General features: G+C 37.3%; 1 protein-coding gene across 7 annotated transcripts in view; it reads left to right on the top strand.

Moving 5' to 3' along the window:
- The first annotated feature begins 744 nt into the window (after nucleotides 1-744).
- Nucleotides 745-16,503, top strand: part of LOC140949898 (uncharacterized) — a 35,036-nt gene continuing 19,277 nt past the window's right edge. For 2 of the 7 annotated variants that reach the window (XR_012167132.1, XR_012167131.1), the window contains exons 1-7: nucleotides 745-942; nucleotides 1,704-1,795; nucleotides 2,035-2,059; nucleotides 2,406-2,489; nucleotides 2,602-2,654; nucleotides 4,354-4,412; nucleotides 15,278-15,982. Coding sequence is in view for 5 of the 7 variants with exons in the window: in XM_073399044.1 (XP_073255145.1) it covers nucleotides 15,343-15,982 (640 nt within the window). In the remaining 2 variants the exon portion in view is untranslated. Of the gene's footprint in view, nucleotides 943-1,703; nucleotides 1,796-2,034; nucleotides 2,060-2,405; nucleotides 2,490-2,601; nucleotides 2,655-4,353; nucleotides 4,413-14,230; nucleotides 15,983-16,503 lie in introns of those variants that run through there. The other 5 variants (XM_073399044.1, XM_073399043.1, XM_073399046.1 and 2 more) reach the window with 5 other exon arrangements.

Here is a 16,503-nt window from a genome sequence, read left to right as displayed (position 1 = left end):
TTAGCTTTCCAGTAGCTGATTGATCTGTTACCACTTTGCAGAAGAGCTTCAAATTAATCACAGTCAACTTCTGCCCAAGATGTCGAATAGAAGAGAAATGTTGCGGTTCTTAACCATACATGTCTAATTTTTGAGCAAACCATTCCCTATTAAAGACCAAAATTTTAAAAAATCTTTTCGCAATTTCACAAAAGCCTAAAAGGCTAAAAACATCTGACATACCCTGTTGGAGCTGCATATACCCAAGAGAGTACCCCCCCCCCCCCCGCCCTTGTCATTCACTTAATTTTCTTCAAATCTTAACCACACTTCATGAACAGGTTTGTGTTATATGATGTTTTATATAGGATTTTAAATAGCTGTATGGCATTTGCCATGATCAAAAATCAAAACAAGTGTACCGTGTGGTATTACATTTCTTGTTGCTCTCGGTGTTTGGGAGAACTTGAGGTATTATGGTGAATTTTTTATTGCTATAATGATACACTGCTACCACCCCCACTGGCCATGCATCAATAGCTGAAAAGTATACCACTTAAAATTACTCTTTTCTTAGCATAATATTACATAACGTTGTGTACACAGTTGAATAGCTTTCAATAATGATCCGTTGTTTCTCTCCAAAATATCGCGTGATTCCAGCCCAGACGTTGACGTCATTCAATGTAAATATAATTAATTACTGCATAAAACACCGCACCCAAACCAGCGCCACTAGATATTTCACTGAAGTACATCATCTTGTACGTATGTCTCACTTCCGAGGCAGATGGGAAAGAGCTTCAATATCTCCAATGCCATGCTAACTGTTCGGTTTTCCAAGTCTTAATTTGTCTTAAATCAAAGAAGGAGAAATCGGGTACCTTAGTATTATCGCTGGTTCTTGATGTACACATTCGTCATTTATGTATAGCCATACACTTGGATCGCCCAGTGACGCCGGTAAGCAGAGTTTCTGAAATTCGAGTATCTACTGTTGTTAGTTTAGAAACTTTAAAGTTCAAGACAGTAATGAATAAGCAGAGAATGAACGCCACGGAATTACTTCTCTATTTGTGACTTGTTTTGTCACTAGATAGTATCTGCAGTGTATGCTTTAGGGGTAAATGGCGTCGACATCAATGATAAGGAAATGAAAGTCTTAACAAACTTGCAAGCTTCTGACACAAAACTAATTCTGTTATATTGAGTCAACACTGCATGAACCTTTCTAGGATGCTTGTTCTCGAACAGTCATTAACTTCGACTTGCAAAGGGATTTTTCTGTGAAACGATGATCAGTACACTTAATAAAATTAGCAGCTGAAGCGGATCGGTGACCCGTCGTGAACGTCCAAGTCTTTCGATAAGTTTATGATGTTCTCAGTCTTAAACAGACTTCTGTTTCCTTCTGAACGCAAATCATCGAAAATCAACAAAGCTGCCACTTCTTTTAATAAAAACAGATATCAGTAGTGCTTGATCAATTGTGTTGCAAATAAAATACAGCAATGTGACAACATCAAGATGGATAAGTGATGTTCACTTATGCGTTACTTAATTCAGTGAATAAGTTACTTTGAAAATTCTGGACTCAGTCATTCTTGGTAGACTAGTCCGTTTTTACAAAAGTCTCTAAACACTGACATGACTCCGTTTACACAAACACAAAGTTCTGCTGATTATCTTTCAATCATGGTCAATCTCTTTCTGTTTTTCGACAGGGACTGAGTGTGAATTAAAGTAGGTTGCATTTTTATTCAGCCACTGTCGGAGCTTGTCGAAGCCGTTTAGCTACATCGGAGATCATCAACAGGTTTGTTTAAGATTTTAAACTACTCAGATTGTTCATGAACTGAGTTAGAACTAATCCCGAGGAACTCAGGAAAGACTATTTATATAATTCCTCGTTGCGAATTTGTGCGATCTCTGAATAAAAAAAAAATTATAAACAGCATTTTCCTCATAGAATTCAGCTCATATATGACAGTACCCCCCGAGACCTCACTTATCTTTACTTATCAGTTCTTCTCTCCCTTTTTGTCTCTACATTAGACATTTGCTCCTGGAAAGTTAAGAGGTTTGTGCTTATCAACATTTTACCTACAGCTGTAGATTTTTGATCGGAAAGGTTAACTTACCCATTTTATGAGCAGCTTAAGAGAAGAGAATCATCTAAAGAATCAACATGACGCATTCAGTGTTTTTTCAATACACACATGATCCATAAAATCTTCCGCCAATTGAGCTAATTTTTACGGAAGGCTCAAATATTCAGTCATATAATATTGAGATAACAAGTATAACTTTGATACCACTTTTATTGGTATCCGGTCGTTTCGCCAACGAGTCTTTTTCTCTCGATAATTCGATCCACTTTCCTCATTCAGTTTTCCCTAATAGACATTCCTATTTTTTTTTTGCAGATTGACCGAGCAAGATACTGGGACCTAAGAGAGTACATGTGACAATTTTTGTGGCAGCTTCCACTTGTAGCAATGAATTGCGAGGTCAGTTAGCTTCTTTTTTTCAGTTACTTAGCTTAATTGCATTCAAAAGGTAATGGTAAAAGTTAATGCTCCATCTATAAAGGTTGATCAATGTGGTTATTGTTTATTCCAGACTTTTGAAGCTTCTTCATAACTGAACAATCGACTACACTGAATGAACGTTAGGTAAGCTTCTTGAGGTCTTAGTTTTCGTAATTACGAAAACAAAGACCCCTAAATTTACCGTTAAATTTGACCTAAAACTCGGTGGAAAGGATCGAACAAGATATAATTTGACAGATCAGACCTATTTCGGTTACAATTTGACTTTATATTTCGACGGATTCGATTTTAGGGGGTCTTAGTTTTCGTAATCTCGAAAACTAAGACGGGTCTTAGGTCTTAGGTCTTCGTTTTCAAGGGTCTTAGTTTTCGTAACACCCTTCAAATTCCCCACTCCCCGAGACAAACATTCGCATTTGTGGCCAAATGTTCCCACTCCCGAGGAAGTTGAAAAAAGACCACATTTCTCTTTTAACCTGATGGGGAGGGTATGATGAGGCTGGGCATGGAGTGGGGATTGACATTTTGCCAAAATTTGCCTTCAAATTCCCTGCCCACAGGCAGATCATTCCAGTCAAGTGCACAAAAAATTCCCCGCCCTGGGCTGCACATAAAAGTTTTGATTTAAGGAGGAGGACATTGGGGGGTACCCAATACCGCAATACCGTAAGAAAAAATGTGAAATACCGAAATACCGAAATACCGCGTCGAAAATCGTCTAAATACCGATACCGCATATTTTAATCACATTTATAATCGGTTGCGCATACCTATGGTTGCTTCCATCTAGCTCGTTAAATTATCTCAGGCATTTATGCACCAGATGTCCATGTTTCTTCCAATATTTTGGTACTTCCCAAATTTTTCACAAATTTTCACTGAAATGTAAACTACATTCGTTCAACCTTTTGGTAGGTTGACCCAACAGCTAATTAACTCCAATAAAAATAACTCTTGAAAGTGCGAAAACAAAAACAAAAAACAAACCAACCAAAACTCTTTCCACGCACGTCTAGTACGAGTTTTGATAAGGTTAGTGAGTTTAGTCTAGCACGTCCGTCTCTCAGGTCAACTATCTTGACTGTCTCACACACCGCACCAGTAAGAGGCAAACTTACCAAATTTTCTCTTTAATCTTTACAAGGTGTTTTTCAATTCTCGAAACCCAACATCTAAACTTATTCCTGTTGCGATGATATTCACCTCCTTCACCCTCTTCATAAAAAATTGCCACACAGTCAATGATGACCATACCGTCTTTTTTTTTGCGTATTGTATCGAAAGGAAAGCGGAAATAAACAGTACCGAAATACTGTGAACAATCTTATTTTACTGAATACCGTCAGCCAAAATGATGACCAAAATGAAAACCACATACCGCAGAGCTAGATGATACCTCAATACTGCATGTTAAAATTAAAATTACCGAAATACAGCGTGAAAAAAAGCGATATACTGCAATGCTGGAAACCCACATGTCCCCCTCCTTAAGTTTTACCTCTCTTCTGGTTTCTATTAAAAGCACTAACTGACATCTTTTATTGAAAGCAACAACAGTATCAAAACATTTTATTTTCATACAGCATTGTGGTCATTTCAAAACTTTATACTGATCTCAATCTAAATTATAGAATATCAACTAATCTGTCCAATGGATAAGATATAAGAATGTGATGCTAGGTTCTTTTGTGAATGGCACCAAATGAAATATATTTTTAAAAGTCTTGATTACTGACCTAAGGCACTTGCCTTCACATTATCTACAAACATGTTCATGAAATTCAAAGTCATAATTTATGTTTTTATCTCCTTCGGGTTAAAGGCAAGATCAAACCTCTCTGAAGGTTTTTAACCTGATGGAGTTTTCCATTATTTTTTAAGGTAGAGCTTTCGTTTACTTTGATATCGCAATATCTTAAAACATTTACATGTAGTTGATCCTAGTGCATGTCAGGCGAAGAAGGATTCAAATATCCCCCCCTCCCCCCCCCCCCCCCCCGGGAGAAGAAGATAATTCTAATGCTTTACACCGGGACCAACAAAGACAATCAAATCATGGCCTGTCTCTCCCCCGCCTCCCCTGCTGGCTTTACATTGATAGGTGCATTAATTCTGTAGCTTTTTAGTCCTCTTGACAGGGGAAATTTCTCTATGCTTTAGTACCATTCTTGGTTAATTTGGAGCTGCCCAAAGAACTATTTGTTTGTTTGGATGTCTTAGGGGAACTTTGGTTGTCTCAAAAGTTTTAGGTGGCTTTTTTTGTCTCATCTGAAGTTGTTAGTTACACTGATAGGTCCGGTCAAAAGTTTAAGAGCGACTGTCTGTAAATATCGACCAAAATCGACTTTTTGTGGCACAAGTTCCAAATTCGAATTTCCCTCATTTTTGGCTCATCGATAACCCTTAATGAGTAATGAAACATGCTGTAGTTAGTTTTCCCAAGTAACGTATTCTTTTGTTAAAATTCGAGAAAACTCATTTTGCCCGTTCGGAGCTCAAAATCCACTTCCGGTAAAGCGAAATTTTACACAAATTCCATTGACTTGTATGTCGAACCACAACGATTTGGCAGCCTTTGTAGAACACGAATAGTTTTTATGACCCTTTCTTTCTTATAAGACGATAAATTTATGAAAGCTGTAATAAGTTTGTGGCCAAAAAGGTATTGTTAAAAATAGGCCCTATTGACAATTTCTACCGTTCAAAATTATAGGGTTAAAATAATGTAAATTTCAAAATGCACTATAACTTAGAATTTCGCAAATTGACTTTCTACTGCTTAACTAGGCCCCAATATATCAGAAAATCGAAACAAATCTCTGGGCAAACGATTTTAACTAGCCCGCAAGACGCCGTGTTCAACCCTAATTTTGCGAAAAATCGCGACATCCCAGTGGTTAAAAATAACGTGACACGGCCCGTCACGCCAGCGGTGTTCTTTCAACATTCTATTCAACGCTGATCACATGCCAAATTCCAGCATACAATCTATATTACATCTTTCAGTACACTTATCTTATTTAGAAGAGTCATTTTGTTTGGATACAATATATAGTGTAGAACTGCCCAAAAGTCGGCTTTTTTGAGCGACGTCGGCAAGAGTCGACGACCGGAGCCAAAGAAAACAAACTTTAAACAAGTACAGTTGTGTGTTTTATTAATTTAAGCATGCGTCAAAAGGCATAAATACATTAAATTTAAGACGGGGATAACCAATATTAACTAATTAGAACTCTTTTTTTTTCTTGCGAGTTTTCTCTTTCAAGTAATTATGTATAAGTATAAATGTACGTTTTGATGTATTACTATCACGCTTATAAAGTTACATTGTAACGAACGTTTCAGAAAACATTTTAACTCGTTTCGATCGACGTTGAAACACCATCATCAAAAACAAATCACCAGAAACTTTCCTCTACAGCAAAACGGAAAATAGAAAAAAAGTGTCGTTTTACTAATGCTAAAGCAGGAATAGTTGAAGCGTGATCATGAGCTTTTAAAAATGGCAAATGCTCCTAAATGGACATCTATAGATCCCTTGCATCGCCATTGGAAAAAAACTCTCTGGCCCACTATGAACTACCCTATTCCGGGCGTAGTGGACAGTGGATAGTGGATAGTGGACAGTGGACATTGGCGCGAAATGGGGAACGGAAGAAAACAAACGTGGAAGAGAGTAAGAGTGAGAGAGTAGGAGGACCTTTCGCCCTCTCTCCCTAACCCCGCCCCTTCGCCATTTTTTCTAGCCCACTTTTCTTTGCGTTTTCCCAACTACCTGAAGGCCTCTTACAGGTTAACTACGTCCTTCATTTACAAATTTTTATGGTATATACCGTTTTTATTCGATTAACCGCCCTGGGCGCTTATTAAATTTTTGGACCATGAGAGTGGGCGCTTATTCGAGGTGGGTACTTATTCGAGGCTGGGCGCTTATTAAATTTTCGCCATTCTCAGCAAGTGTAGTATATTACTTTTGCAACAAAACAGTAAATGGTAATAACAAAAAGCGGAGATGTAACAAAGCAAGGTTTCTGTAAAATGCTCTGAAGAAAACTCTGTCTTCGGGAGGGTCTCTTTATTACTTACTATCTCTTATTTGAGTTTGTGTGGGAGGGAGTGGGGTGGGGTGGGGGTGGGCGCATTAACTTTGCTGCCTTTAGGATGGGCGCTTATTCGAGGTGGGCGCCAATTCGAGGTTGGGCGCTTATTCGAATAAATACGGTATTCAACTTGAGCGTCGAGCACTTTTGGCGCTTTGTTATTGATCAGCGGGAACGGACTTGGTATTACTAACTTTTCAACTGCTTTTAGACTGCGAGCCTTTTTTTCCTTTCTTGTTTTCTTTCTGTTATTTTTTCTTTGTCATTTTCTATTGTATTTTTTAGACTTATTTTTCGATTCTCTTCCCAGTCTCACTCACCTCTCCCCTCCCCCGCCGTGCCCCCTCTGCTCCAGACAAGAGGGAACAACCATTTTGTTTTGCTCCAGACCATTACCTCGACTATTCCGCCTTCTTGGCTTACGCAAAAAGTACGGGCTGCTTTGTGGCCTGAAAGACTTTGCACTGATTGACGTTTTAGTGTCATGGAAACTCTAGCTGTATTACTGAACAGCAGATGACAGGTTAAAAAAGACTGAAAGTTCCTTTCAACAGCGTTTGGAAAGAGAACATCGTCTTTTCCACAAAAAAAACAAAAACAAAACAAAAAACAAAACAAAAACAATAGGGAAACAAAATAGAGTATAATACTAAACCTAAGAAGAACCTTGTAACGAACGAATGGGAACACCTAAAAAGGAAAGACAGACTTGAGGACTTTCCTCATCCTCCGTAACCTTAGTCCATGAAACTTAGACGCCCAAGCAGGCCTCCAAAACCTTACCTTTGTCTTTGTCACAAACCGAATACTAGAAGACTGAAAGCCTTAGTCCGTTTTACGTAAGTACCGTGTAGATCTCCAGAAGAATTGTTGCAGCCGGCCCTCAAAACCCCAAGAGACTGCTGGTCAACATATAGGAAGGCTATTCTAAAGAACTGCTCCAAAAAACTATTTTTCTTAACATTTGTCTGGGGTAGAGGAATAGCGAGTTTTCTGTTGGTGTCTCTTAATAAGTAATTAGAGATATTGCAACGATCTGCCATTGCTACGATCTATTATGCACTTAACAAGGCCCCTCAAAGTACTTAAGATATATGATGCATAGTCTGCGATACACCCGCCTCGCACTGCTCTTTGACGAAACGTCCCTTGCGGCAGATAGCGATGAGAGGAAGCTTTATCGCAGGCTCTTGGCATCAAGGCTTTTCTACTATTTACATTGGTAAACCGGTCACTTCACGGTTTGGGCAAATGGTGAGGAGAATTCAGGACTGATTAATTTTGATTCCGTTCGGTAATCGCGTTTACCATTTTCCTAAGTCAGTTTCGTTTAATGAAAAACGGCCGCGAAAGCCTGAAACTAATATTCAAAAAAGGTTTGAAGACATGAAATCCGAACTTCAGACTGGAAGTTTCCAACCAGGAAAAAAGGCGATTGCCTTTTCAGACGTTCGTTTGTTTCAGGAATTTTCCACTGAAACGTCGAAAGCAATCCGAAACTGAGTTTATGGTAAGCCTGGCAAAGCACCAAAGAGTCCTCTTAGTTTTTTTAATGGGTCATAGTCAAGCAGTAGCCTCATGATTCACACACGTCGTCATACAAGTATATGCTCCTCTTGGGCCATCCACGTAGCTTTTTTTCAGTTTTGAAAGCCCGCAAGGGTAAAAACTTCGAAAAGAACTATTGCACCAATACTTAGTCTAAAATATTTTTATTCTTTAAAATTGCTTCAAGGAAATTAGTTTTTATAAACCAAATGACATTGATTGGCGATGATTTAATTCGCAAATATCTCTCAATGCAAAAATTCATTCAGTAATCAGTTTTAGTTTTTAGATTTTGTTCTGTTTATATACCATTTTTTGAGGGAAATCGCCACTCTGATACTGAACATGAAAGTATGTGACGCTATCCCAGGGACCCTAAATGTTGTATCTGAAGAAAATGCTGCAATCAATGAGAATAATAGGTTTACTGAAAGATTTAATTTCGAACTGGCTTTTAATCTGCCTTTAAGTAAATTGTTTAAAGCATATCTATCGGTAACACTGGCGTGACGGGCTGTGTAACGCTATTTTTAACCACGGCAATGTCGCGGGTTTTTTTTGCAAAATTAGGGTTGAACTCAACGTTTTGCGGGCTACTTAAAATCGTTTGCCCAGAGATTTGTTTCGATTTTCTGATAGACTGGGGCCTAGTTAAGCAGTAGAAAGTCAATTTGCGAAATTTTAAGTTATAGCGCATTGTAAAAATTTGCTTTATTTTATCCCTATAATTTTGAACGGCAGAAATTGTCAATAGGGCCTATTTTTAACAATACCTTTTTGGCCACAAAATTATTACAGCTTTCACACATTTATCGCCTTATAATAAAGAAAGGGTCATAAAAACTATTCGTGTTCTTCAAAGGCTGCGAAATCATTGGGGTTTGACGTACGAGTCAATGGAATTTGCGTAAAATTTCGCTGTACCGCAAGTGGATTTTGAGCTCTGAACTGGCAAAATGCGTTTTCTCGAATTTTAACAAAAGAACACATTATTTGGGAAAACTAACTACGGCATGTTTCATTACTCATTAAGGGTTATCGATGAGCCAAATATGAGCGAAATCAAATTTTCAACTTGTGCCGACCGTGGGTCGATATTTACGGAAAGCCACTCTTAAGGACTTCGGCATAAGAATTTTTCATTAGAGGATTCCACCGAAGTTTTTTATAGCTGACCTTTTTTAATAAGCACATTCTTCTCTAACCCTAAGTTACCCTCCATGTCGGACGTCCGTCATTTTAATACATCAGCGATCCTCTACCCAGTGTCTTGACGAGTTCATTTGCGTAAGACTTCCATACAACCCCATGCATTTATATACATGTAACAATATTATTACTTTTTGCCATTTATTTCAGTTGATTTGCATGGTTAACCAAGACTTAGAGTGAAGGACTGATTGAATTTCATTTCAACTAACAAAGGCATTCTCTTACAATACCAATCTATAATGGTATTTAATTCTCGACAGTCTGAGTCCCCTTCACGTAGGAGAATAAACTAGTTTTACAGCTACATGCTCACAGAATGCTGCTGACACTAGTTGAGTTTAAAAAGAATAGGCCTAATGGCACCAAACTCTAGTACTCCTGCTATATAGACAAAAAAATAACATATTTTCATTGTTGGAGGTATGTAAAACTTATGGATAAATAATGTCAGCATTATTGAAAAAATAATTTTTGCTTTAGGTTTTGTGAACTTGGCAACAACCTCTAGGAAAACAGTACATGATTACTACATACAAAAAATGTAGAGAGAAAAAGTTCCTCAATATGCAAGAGTGCTTGCTACATTGGGTTTTTTGGCCCGTACAAATTGAGAAACTGTAATTGAGCATAAACTGGCAAAGGACAGGTAGTATTAAAGAAAAAATAAATAATTATTAGCACCCATCATACAGTCAACTACCATTAACTTGAAGCTTCAAGGGAAATCAAAAACAGTTCAAGTTATCAAGGGTTTTCAAATTATCAGGAGTTCAAAGCAAATATAACCAGAAGTAAGGTAATGAGATTTGGGAGAAATGCAAGTATCATGTACCTTATTACTTGGCTGAAGGCACAAAGTAAAGGATTTGCAATGCTCAGGAATGTCCCAAAGGTGCTTTTTTTGTCACAAGATTGGGCATGCAAAGTCAGTGAGTTTTCAGTTTGAGTTGGTTATTTGATGAAGGGAGACTGGAATTACTTTGAGATACCTTGAGATCACCTCGAGTTCTTTTGGCTACAATAAGTATTTTAATTTATTCAAGGAATAAGTAGTAATTTGTATAGGTAATCACATGACACCTTTCTCTTCCAACAAACAATGTTCGTGACTTGAAATGTGTGATTCCAGAAAATATCCATACCCCTCCCACGGATGGTTTTTCCGATTAGACCCCCCCACGCCCTCGGAATTTCTGTTTCAGAGGGGTCATGTATAACCCCCCACCCCCCAGGAATTTGCTATTTTCTTTTTCACAGCCTTTATTTGCCACATTTAGAGATTATTGACTGTGTACCCTTAAAATTAACTGTTCTCATCTTAAGACACAGGTTTTTATAATCTTTGACCTATTAATTTAATTTAATTGTAATCTTTTTCAAGGCAATTTGTATTTCTTGCGCAGTGGAGCCCACTTGATAATGAGCAGTCTCTCTTTTTTATAAGTCCATCCAGCGAAACACGCGAGGCTCAAAAGCAGAGATTAGAATGTTTATGTCATCTCAAGAAAACATTTACAGCATAACTTCAAATTTGAACTATTCATTGAAATAAAACTAAACTATGTGAACATTTTCGAATTTCAAAACAAATCTTCTTACAGGCAAAGTTTATCGGTAAATCTTCAGCTTCTGGTCCTAAAGTTGATTTCTCATACCGTAATTAAGTTTCAATGATGTACACGTCTAGTCTAAGTCAGTTTCATCTCAAATGCAACATTTACAGCATAACGTCAAAGTTAACTATTGATTTAACATTAACTTGTGTGAAGATATTCAAATTTTAAAACGGATCTAGTAAAAAACTAACTTACAAACAAAGTTTAGTGTTAAATGTTCAGCTGCGGGTCCTAAAGTCACCACAAAGTCGATGTTTGTTATATTAATTTTAACTTTGAATGAATTACACTTGCAGTTCAACAAATTTCAGGAAATTTTACAAAAAAACTTATTTGGGTTATAAAAGAACATTAAAATATGCAAACATTCATTTTGCGGTGGCATATTTGCATCGATTCACATTCAGAAATGAACATCGATGAAACATGATCTATTTCAACGCCTAGCACGTGATCGAAAGTGTCCTCGACAAAGAAGAAACAAATTTTTAATATTTTCGGGCAAAAGTTGATTTGGCAACAAACAGCTTGCCTTCAACAATACTTTATAAGAAGTCAATAATAAAATACAGCAAAGCTCTCATTTGGGTCGTCACGCAACGCTTTGTCACGATGAGCTCCCTGAATGTCAACAGAAATTTGCGTTAAGTTGTTTACACAAAGCTCGAGAAATATAGTGCCGAGATAGACGATGTTGGTGCTCGATTAGCCTAAGTTTTTATCAGACTAATCTGCAATTGAGTCCACAATCTAGATACATGTTCGACATTATTGATGCGCTAAAATTTATTCCCGGAGAAGCAAGGGACCTGTTGAGAATTGCACCGAGAATTGCGATCAATTTGCCCGAAGGATGATATTTATTTAAAGACTTCGTGAAAGTCAAACGTTGGACGGACCAACCGTTACATCTTTAAGTTTTTTCTCGAAAGGGCATCTATTTCTGATTTTTGTTGTGCTACAAATCAAAATAGTCCACATATACTTAAGTATGTCTCGTATGATCGATCGCTTTTAAAACCCTGTGGAAAATTCTTGTCGTGGGCACCCCCCATACCCCTCGGAAATTTCTACCCTTTTACCTGCCCACCCCTTAGGAATTTCCATTAGTAAGTAAGTAAGTAAAGACTTTATTTTATAAGGGGTAACACAAAATAGCTGGGGCTAATAAACTTGTGGCCCTCTAAATAATAAATCGACCATCCGTGGGGGGGTGGGGGGATATGGATATTTTCTGGAATCACACAATACCTGTTGTTATTATGGAAAACTTGTATCTTTGTTCATCTAAATGCCTGAAAAGTGTAGCTGTCATGCTTGCGTGTGGTAAATTGCCACCGTTTTTGTTCTTTATTTTTTTACTTTAGCGTAGTCTGTTATAAGTAGCTTGTTTTTTAGTTTCTCAGGCTCATTTTCCTCGATTTTTTCAATATTTTTCCCTTACCACTACATTTTCAATACATTTAGCCAGAAAGATGTACTTTTTACTGTGTTCGGGTTTAAGGAATATTTTTTTAATAACTTTCCTATTGTTGCTTTGCGTACAAAATCAAATCGTCGTTTGCGGAAAACCATGGCCATTTTGGTTCTTGGTGGTTTCTTTTGTGTTTTCAGCCAATCAGAAACTATTTGTAATTTGCACTTGTGTAACAGAAGAACTGTATTCCTTTCTCAGCCAATCAGAACTGGGTAATTTTTTCGTGTATATTATCAGTTTTGGAATACCCAGGGACTGAACCAACTCCCCTGTGATCCATCAGAGCAGACTCTGAGTTTATTATATTAGCTGATTGCGCCACCGCAACCTAATGTGGTTTTTCATGTGAAAATTAGCTATAATATTGTGAGCTGGTGGGTTCCGTGTGGGAAATGGAAGAAAGGAGACTAAAATAATCCCCTAGTTCAATTGAAAATGATTAAAATGGAAAAACAGTTTAATATGGAGCAAGAGAGGAAAATTACTCAGTGTGCTGCAATATCTTGACTTCTGGTTTAAAATTTGAATGATGGTAGGGGGAAGCAAGGTAGGGGGAACAAAGTGAGAGCTCACTCGCACGTTCATTTGCCTCTTGAAACCAGTCCATAACATTTCTTGGTAGTCGTGTGCATTCGCTATTCGGAGAGCTGCTGCAATTTACGTCAGGAATTCCAAGGAAAGAAATGAGCAATGTCTATTTTCACTTATTTCAACCAACCCTTAACAATTAACAACATTAAGACAGTCACATGTGCCGGACACGAAAAATCCTCACATATGCATGATACCATGACGGCCAAGTGTATGCTCCAATAGTGCCTTTTTCTCACGTAATTTTGCAATTATTAAAGTGCAATTTCCGCGATTTAGAACTCATTTTTTAATACTTGCTAAATCTAAAAATCCGTATAAATCCTTAAAGATCATACGATTACATACTCGTGAAATATGGCTCATGATTTTTCATGAAATTTAGTACCTGCAAAATGAAGTGAGAATAAGGTAAGATTTATATTTTGAAATAGAAATTGAGCAACAAAGCATGATTAATCAATACAGCGCTTATAAAGATTGTATTTGAAATGGACCAACCAAAAATTAAAGAGGTTTGAAGAGAAAGAATACACGATTGTTTTGAGAGAAATTTGATGTTTTGGACTGCAGTTCATAGTCATGCACTTAAAACATGGTTTAAGTTATTGAAGGGCAGGGTAGTATTGTATAGAAATGACCTGAATGGTAAAAAAATTAGTTTAAGTTAGTGGAAGGTTCGAGTTATCAAGGGTTCAAGTTGCTGAGGGTAAAATTACAGTAAACTTGTGAAGAAAATCCAAGGGAAATCAATTTTGGTTTAAGTTAGCACGAGATTTAAGCTAGGGTTCGAGTTATCAGCAGAGTCCATCTCAAATATGAGCATGAGCACTCCCATTTAATTTCCTTATTTTCTGCATTCTAAATGTCACAAGGTGTGTATAAAAGAAAACAAAAAAGCCCTCATTTGTAGAAAACATTATTATCTTTAAAAAGTCACAATGCATATCAGAAATGCACTACATAGGTCCACTTATTTCTGTATTTGGAGTGTTTTCCGTTTTTTACTTCAATTGCTCTTTCACATTAAATTTTGGATCCAAGGAGGACAATGAAAACCTCCATATTAGGAGTGTCCAACTTGTTTCTGGCTAGAAAGATGTAATAATATTGGGCAAGGTAATGAATTAGAGTAGTATGAGAGTCAGTGGATTCTGGTTTGTATTAAGTTCAGACAGAATGTCAGTAGCTCAGTCTGGGATTTGTTTCTTCCGTCCCACTTACCAACTTAATTTATCCTTGCAGAAAAGTTTAACAGCAAAAATCTGATAGTTTCAATAAGGAAGTTAAAATGCTCACATTAAGAAGTTGTTTTCACTTTGATGTTCGAGAAGCATTGATTGGTAGGAATGGGCCACATTCACGATGACAATAACATTTGACTTCAACTTCCAGAATTAATTTTTTTTTTACTTTCTTATGTAAACTTCTCAATCCCGCTGAGTTTTAAAAAATAATAGTCCTAATTTGCACTAGAAAACAACAAACTGAGGGATACTGGTAGTTGCAGTGAAATGATGTCATCATGCAATATTTATTGTCCTATTGAATTTCACATAGAGGGAAGTCAGTGTGGCTCATTTTCAGATAAATGACCCTAAGTGGATGCCTTTCCTAAGCAAATGCACTTTCTGGTCCTAAGGGTGTATGGTTACAGGAGAGTTAATTAAACATATCTGTGAGAGGAAGAGATTTTTGTCAATGTGGATACTGATACTTGTATTAATATAAATCTAGACCACCCCCCAAAGTAGCATACATAAGGTCTTGTGGGCTTTAACTAGCCATCGGTGAAATACACTAAGGATGTAAAAATACTATTAACAATATAGCTGATATATAGTCACAAGATTTTAAGTAACAAATCAGATAGCCATAAAGTTTTGTAAATTTAGTTGTAATAGCAGAGCTCCTCAGGTATACACAAATTTTATAGCATAAGTAAGCAGATCATGGAAGCGAGATTATAGGCAAAGTGCAGATACAAATTTTCCCATCTCGTCCCGTCCCGTGATTTGACTGTAGTTTTAAGTATTTGTTTTGATTAGTTCTCTCAGGTTTATTTACTTGCATCTAAGTGTTTTTGTTGTAAATAAAGCTGTCAGATCCCAAAGCGTGTGTGCGTGCTGATTTAGAATCTTTTCTTTCTAACCTATTGTGCAACTTAAATTTAATTTGTGATCTTACTTTTTGACATTTTAGAGAAATTGTTAATCACAACACCGTGGCACAGCACCGAGAGCTTAATAGGAAAAGGAGATAATGCTATGAAGAATATGGCAGATGTTCCACCTTCACTCACCCTAGAACTTCCCAAGAAAAGTGATCTTCCTAACACATTAAAACCTTGGAATGAAGTCCATCTTCCAATTGACATTCTTTTGTTGACAGTGGATGACTGTGAGTTCTTAGCCTGTTTTACATACTTGAGAAATGCCTTTAAAAGCTACCTCAAGAACCTTGGATATGTGTACTTTGGGAACATGGGTGAAAGTAGAGATGTGCCCCTAAAAGTTGCGTTGATAAAATGTTCTGAAGGTTCTTCTGCTCCGGATGGCTCGCTGGTTACTGTTAAGAATGCCGTAGTGGAACTGAGACCCAAAGCTGTTTTCTCTGTTGGCTGCTGTGGTGGGTTGAACCCAGAAGTCACCAAGTTACAGCTAGGTGACGTGGTTGTTTCCTCTAAGCTTTTAACTGAAGCCTTCAAAACCCCAGTGGGAAGAGATATCTTGCACCTTGTCAGGCATGCAGATTATGGCTGGATTCCTCCATTAAAATGTCCAGAAGATCATATAGTTCAGGTCTGCTGTAATGGGGAGATTTTAAGTGGCATAAACCCAGTCAGTGCTAAACAGCAAAACATGTCTTATTTTACTCAAGCTACTGCAGTTGAAATCAGTGGTGAAGGTAAGATATTAAGAAGAAGAAGTCATTTATCAGGGAATAAATTTTATTCCCTGATAAATGACTTCTTTTCTCTCTTGTTTTGTGTTCTTACAAGAGGCATGGTGGCCTAGTGGTGAATACTGCAAACTTCACAGGAGCAAAGCGTGACCATTTTGACAAGTACGCACACGGGACTATATGATTTTAAAAACTTCGTACAAATTAATAACGTTTTTGCTTCCCTTTAATACATAATTGGCAGTTTCAGACTTGTTTACAATAGAACGTGATATCAAAAAGGGCTTTTAAAACGTTCTTCTTTGAGCTGGGACAGGAATGACGTTAACCAGAACAAGGTGCCTTTTTTGTGGGCAGAAATTTAATCAAGTTTAAAAGCATCGGTTCGAAGAATTGTGGCAATGTGCATGTTCATGTAAATTTTCCGCATGCTTACCTTTGCTGACTTTTGCGTTTTTCTCTTTAATTCCCTTATTTCAATCATTAGCACGGGAAAGGAACAAACAATAAGTGATAGTCAGCAT

The sequence above is a fragment of the Porites lutea genome, chromosome 10 (assembly GCF_958299795.1).
Source record: "Porites lutea chromosome 10, jaPorLute2.1, whole genome shotgun sequence".
Lineage (NCBI taxonomy): Eukaryota > Metazoa > Cnidaria > Anthozoa > Scleractinia > Poritidae > Porites > Porites lutea.
The sequence above is the reverse complement of the archived record's forward strand: the minus strand, read 5'-3'. Positions and strand labels throughout refer to the sequence as shown.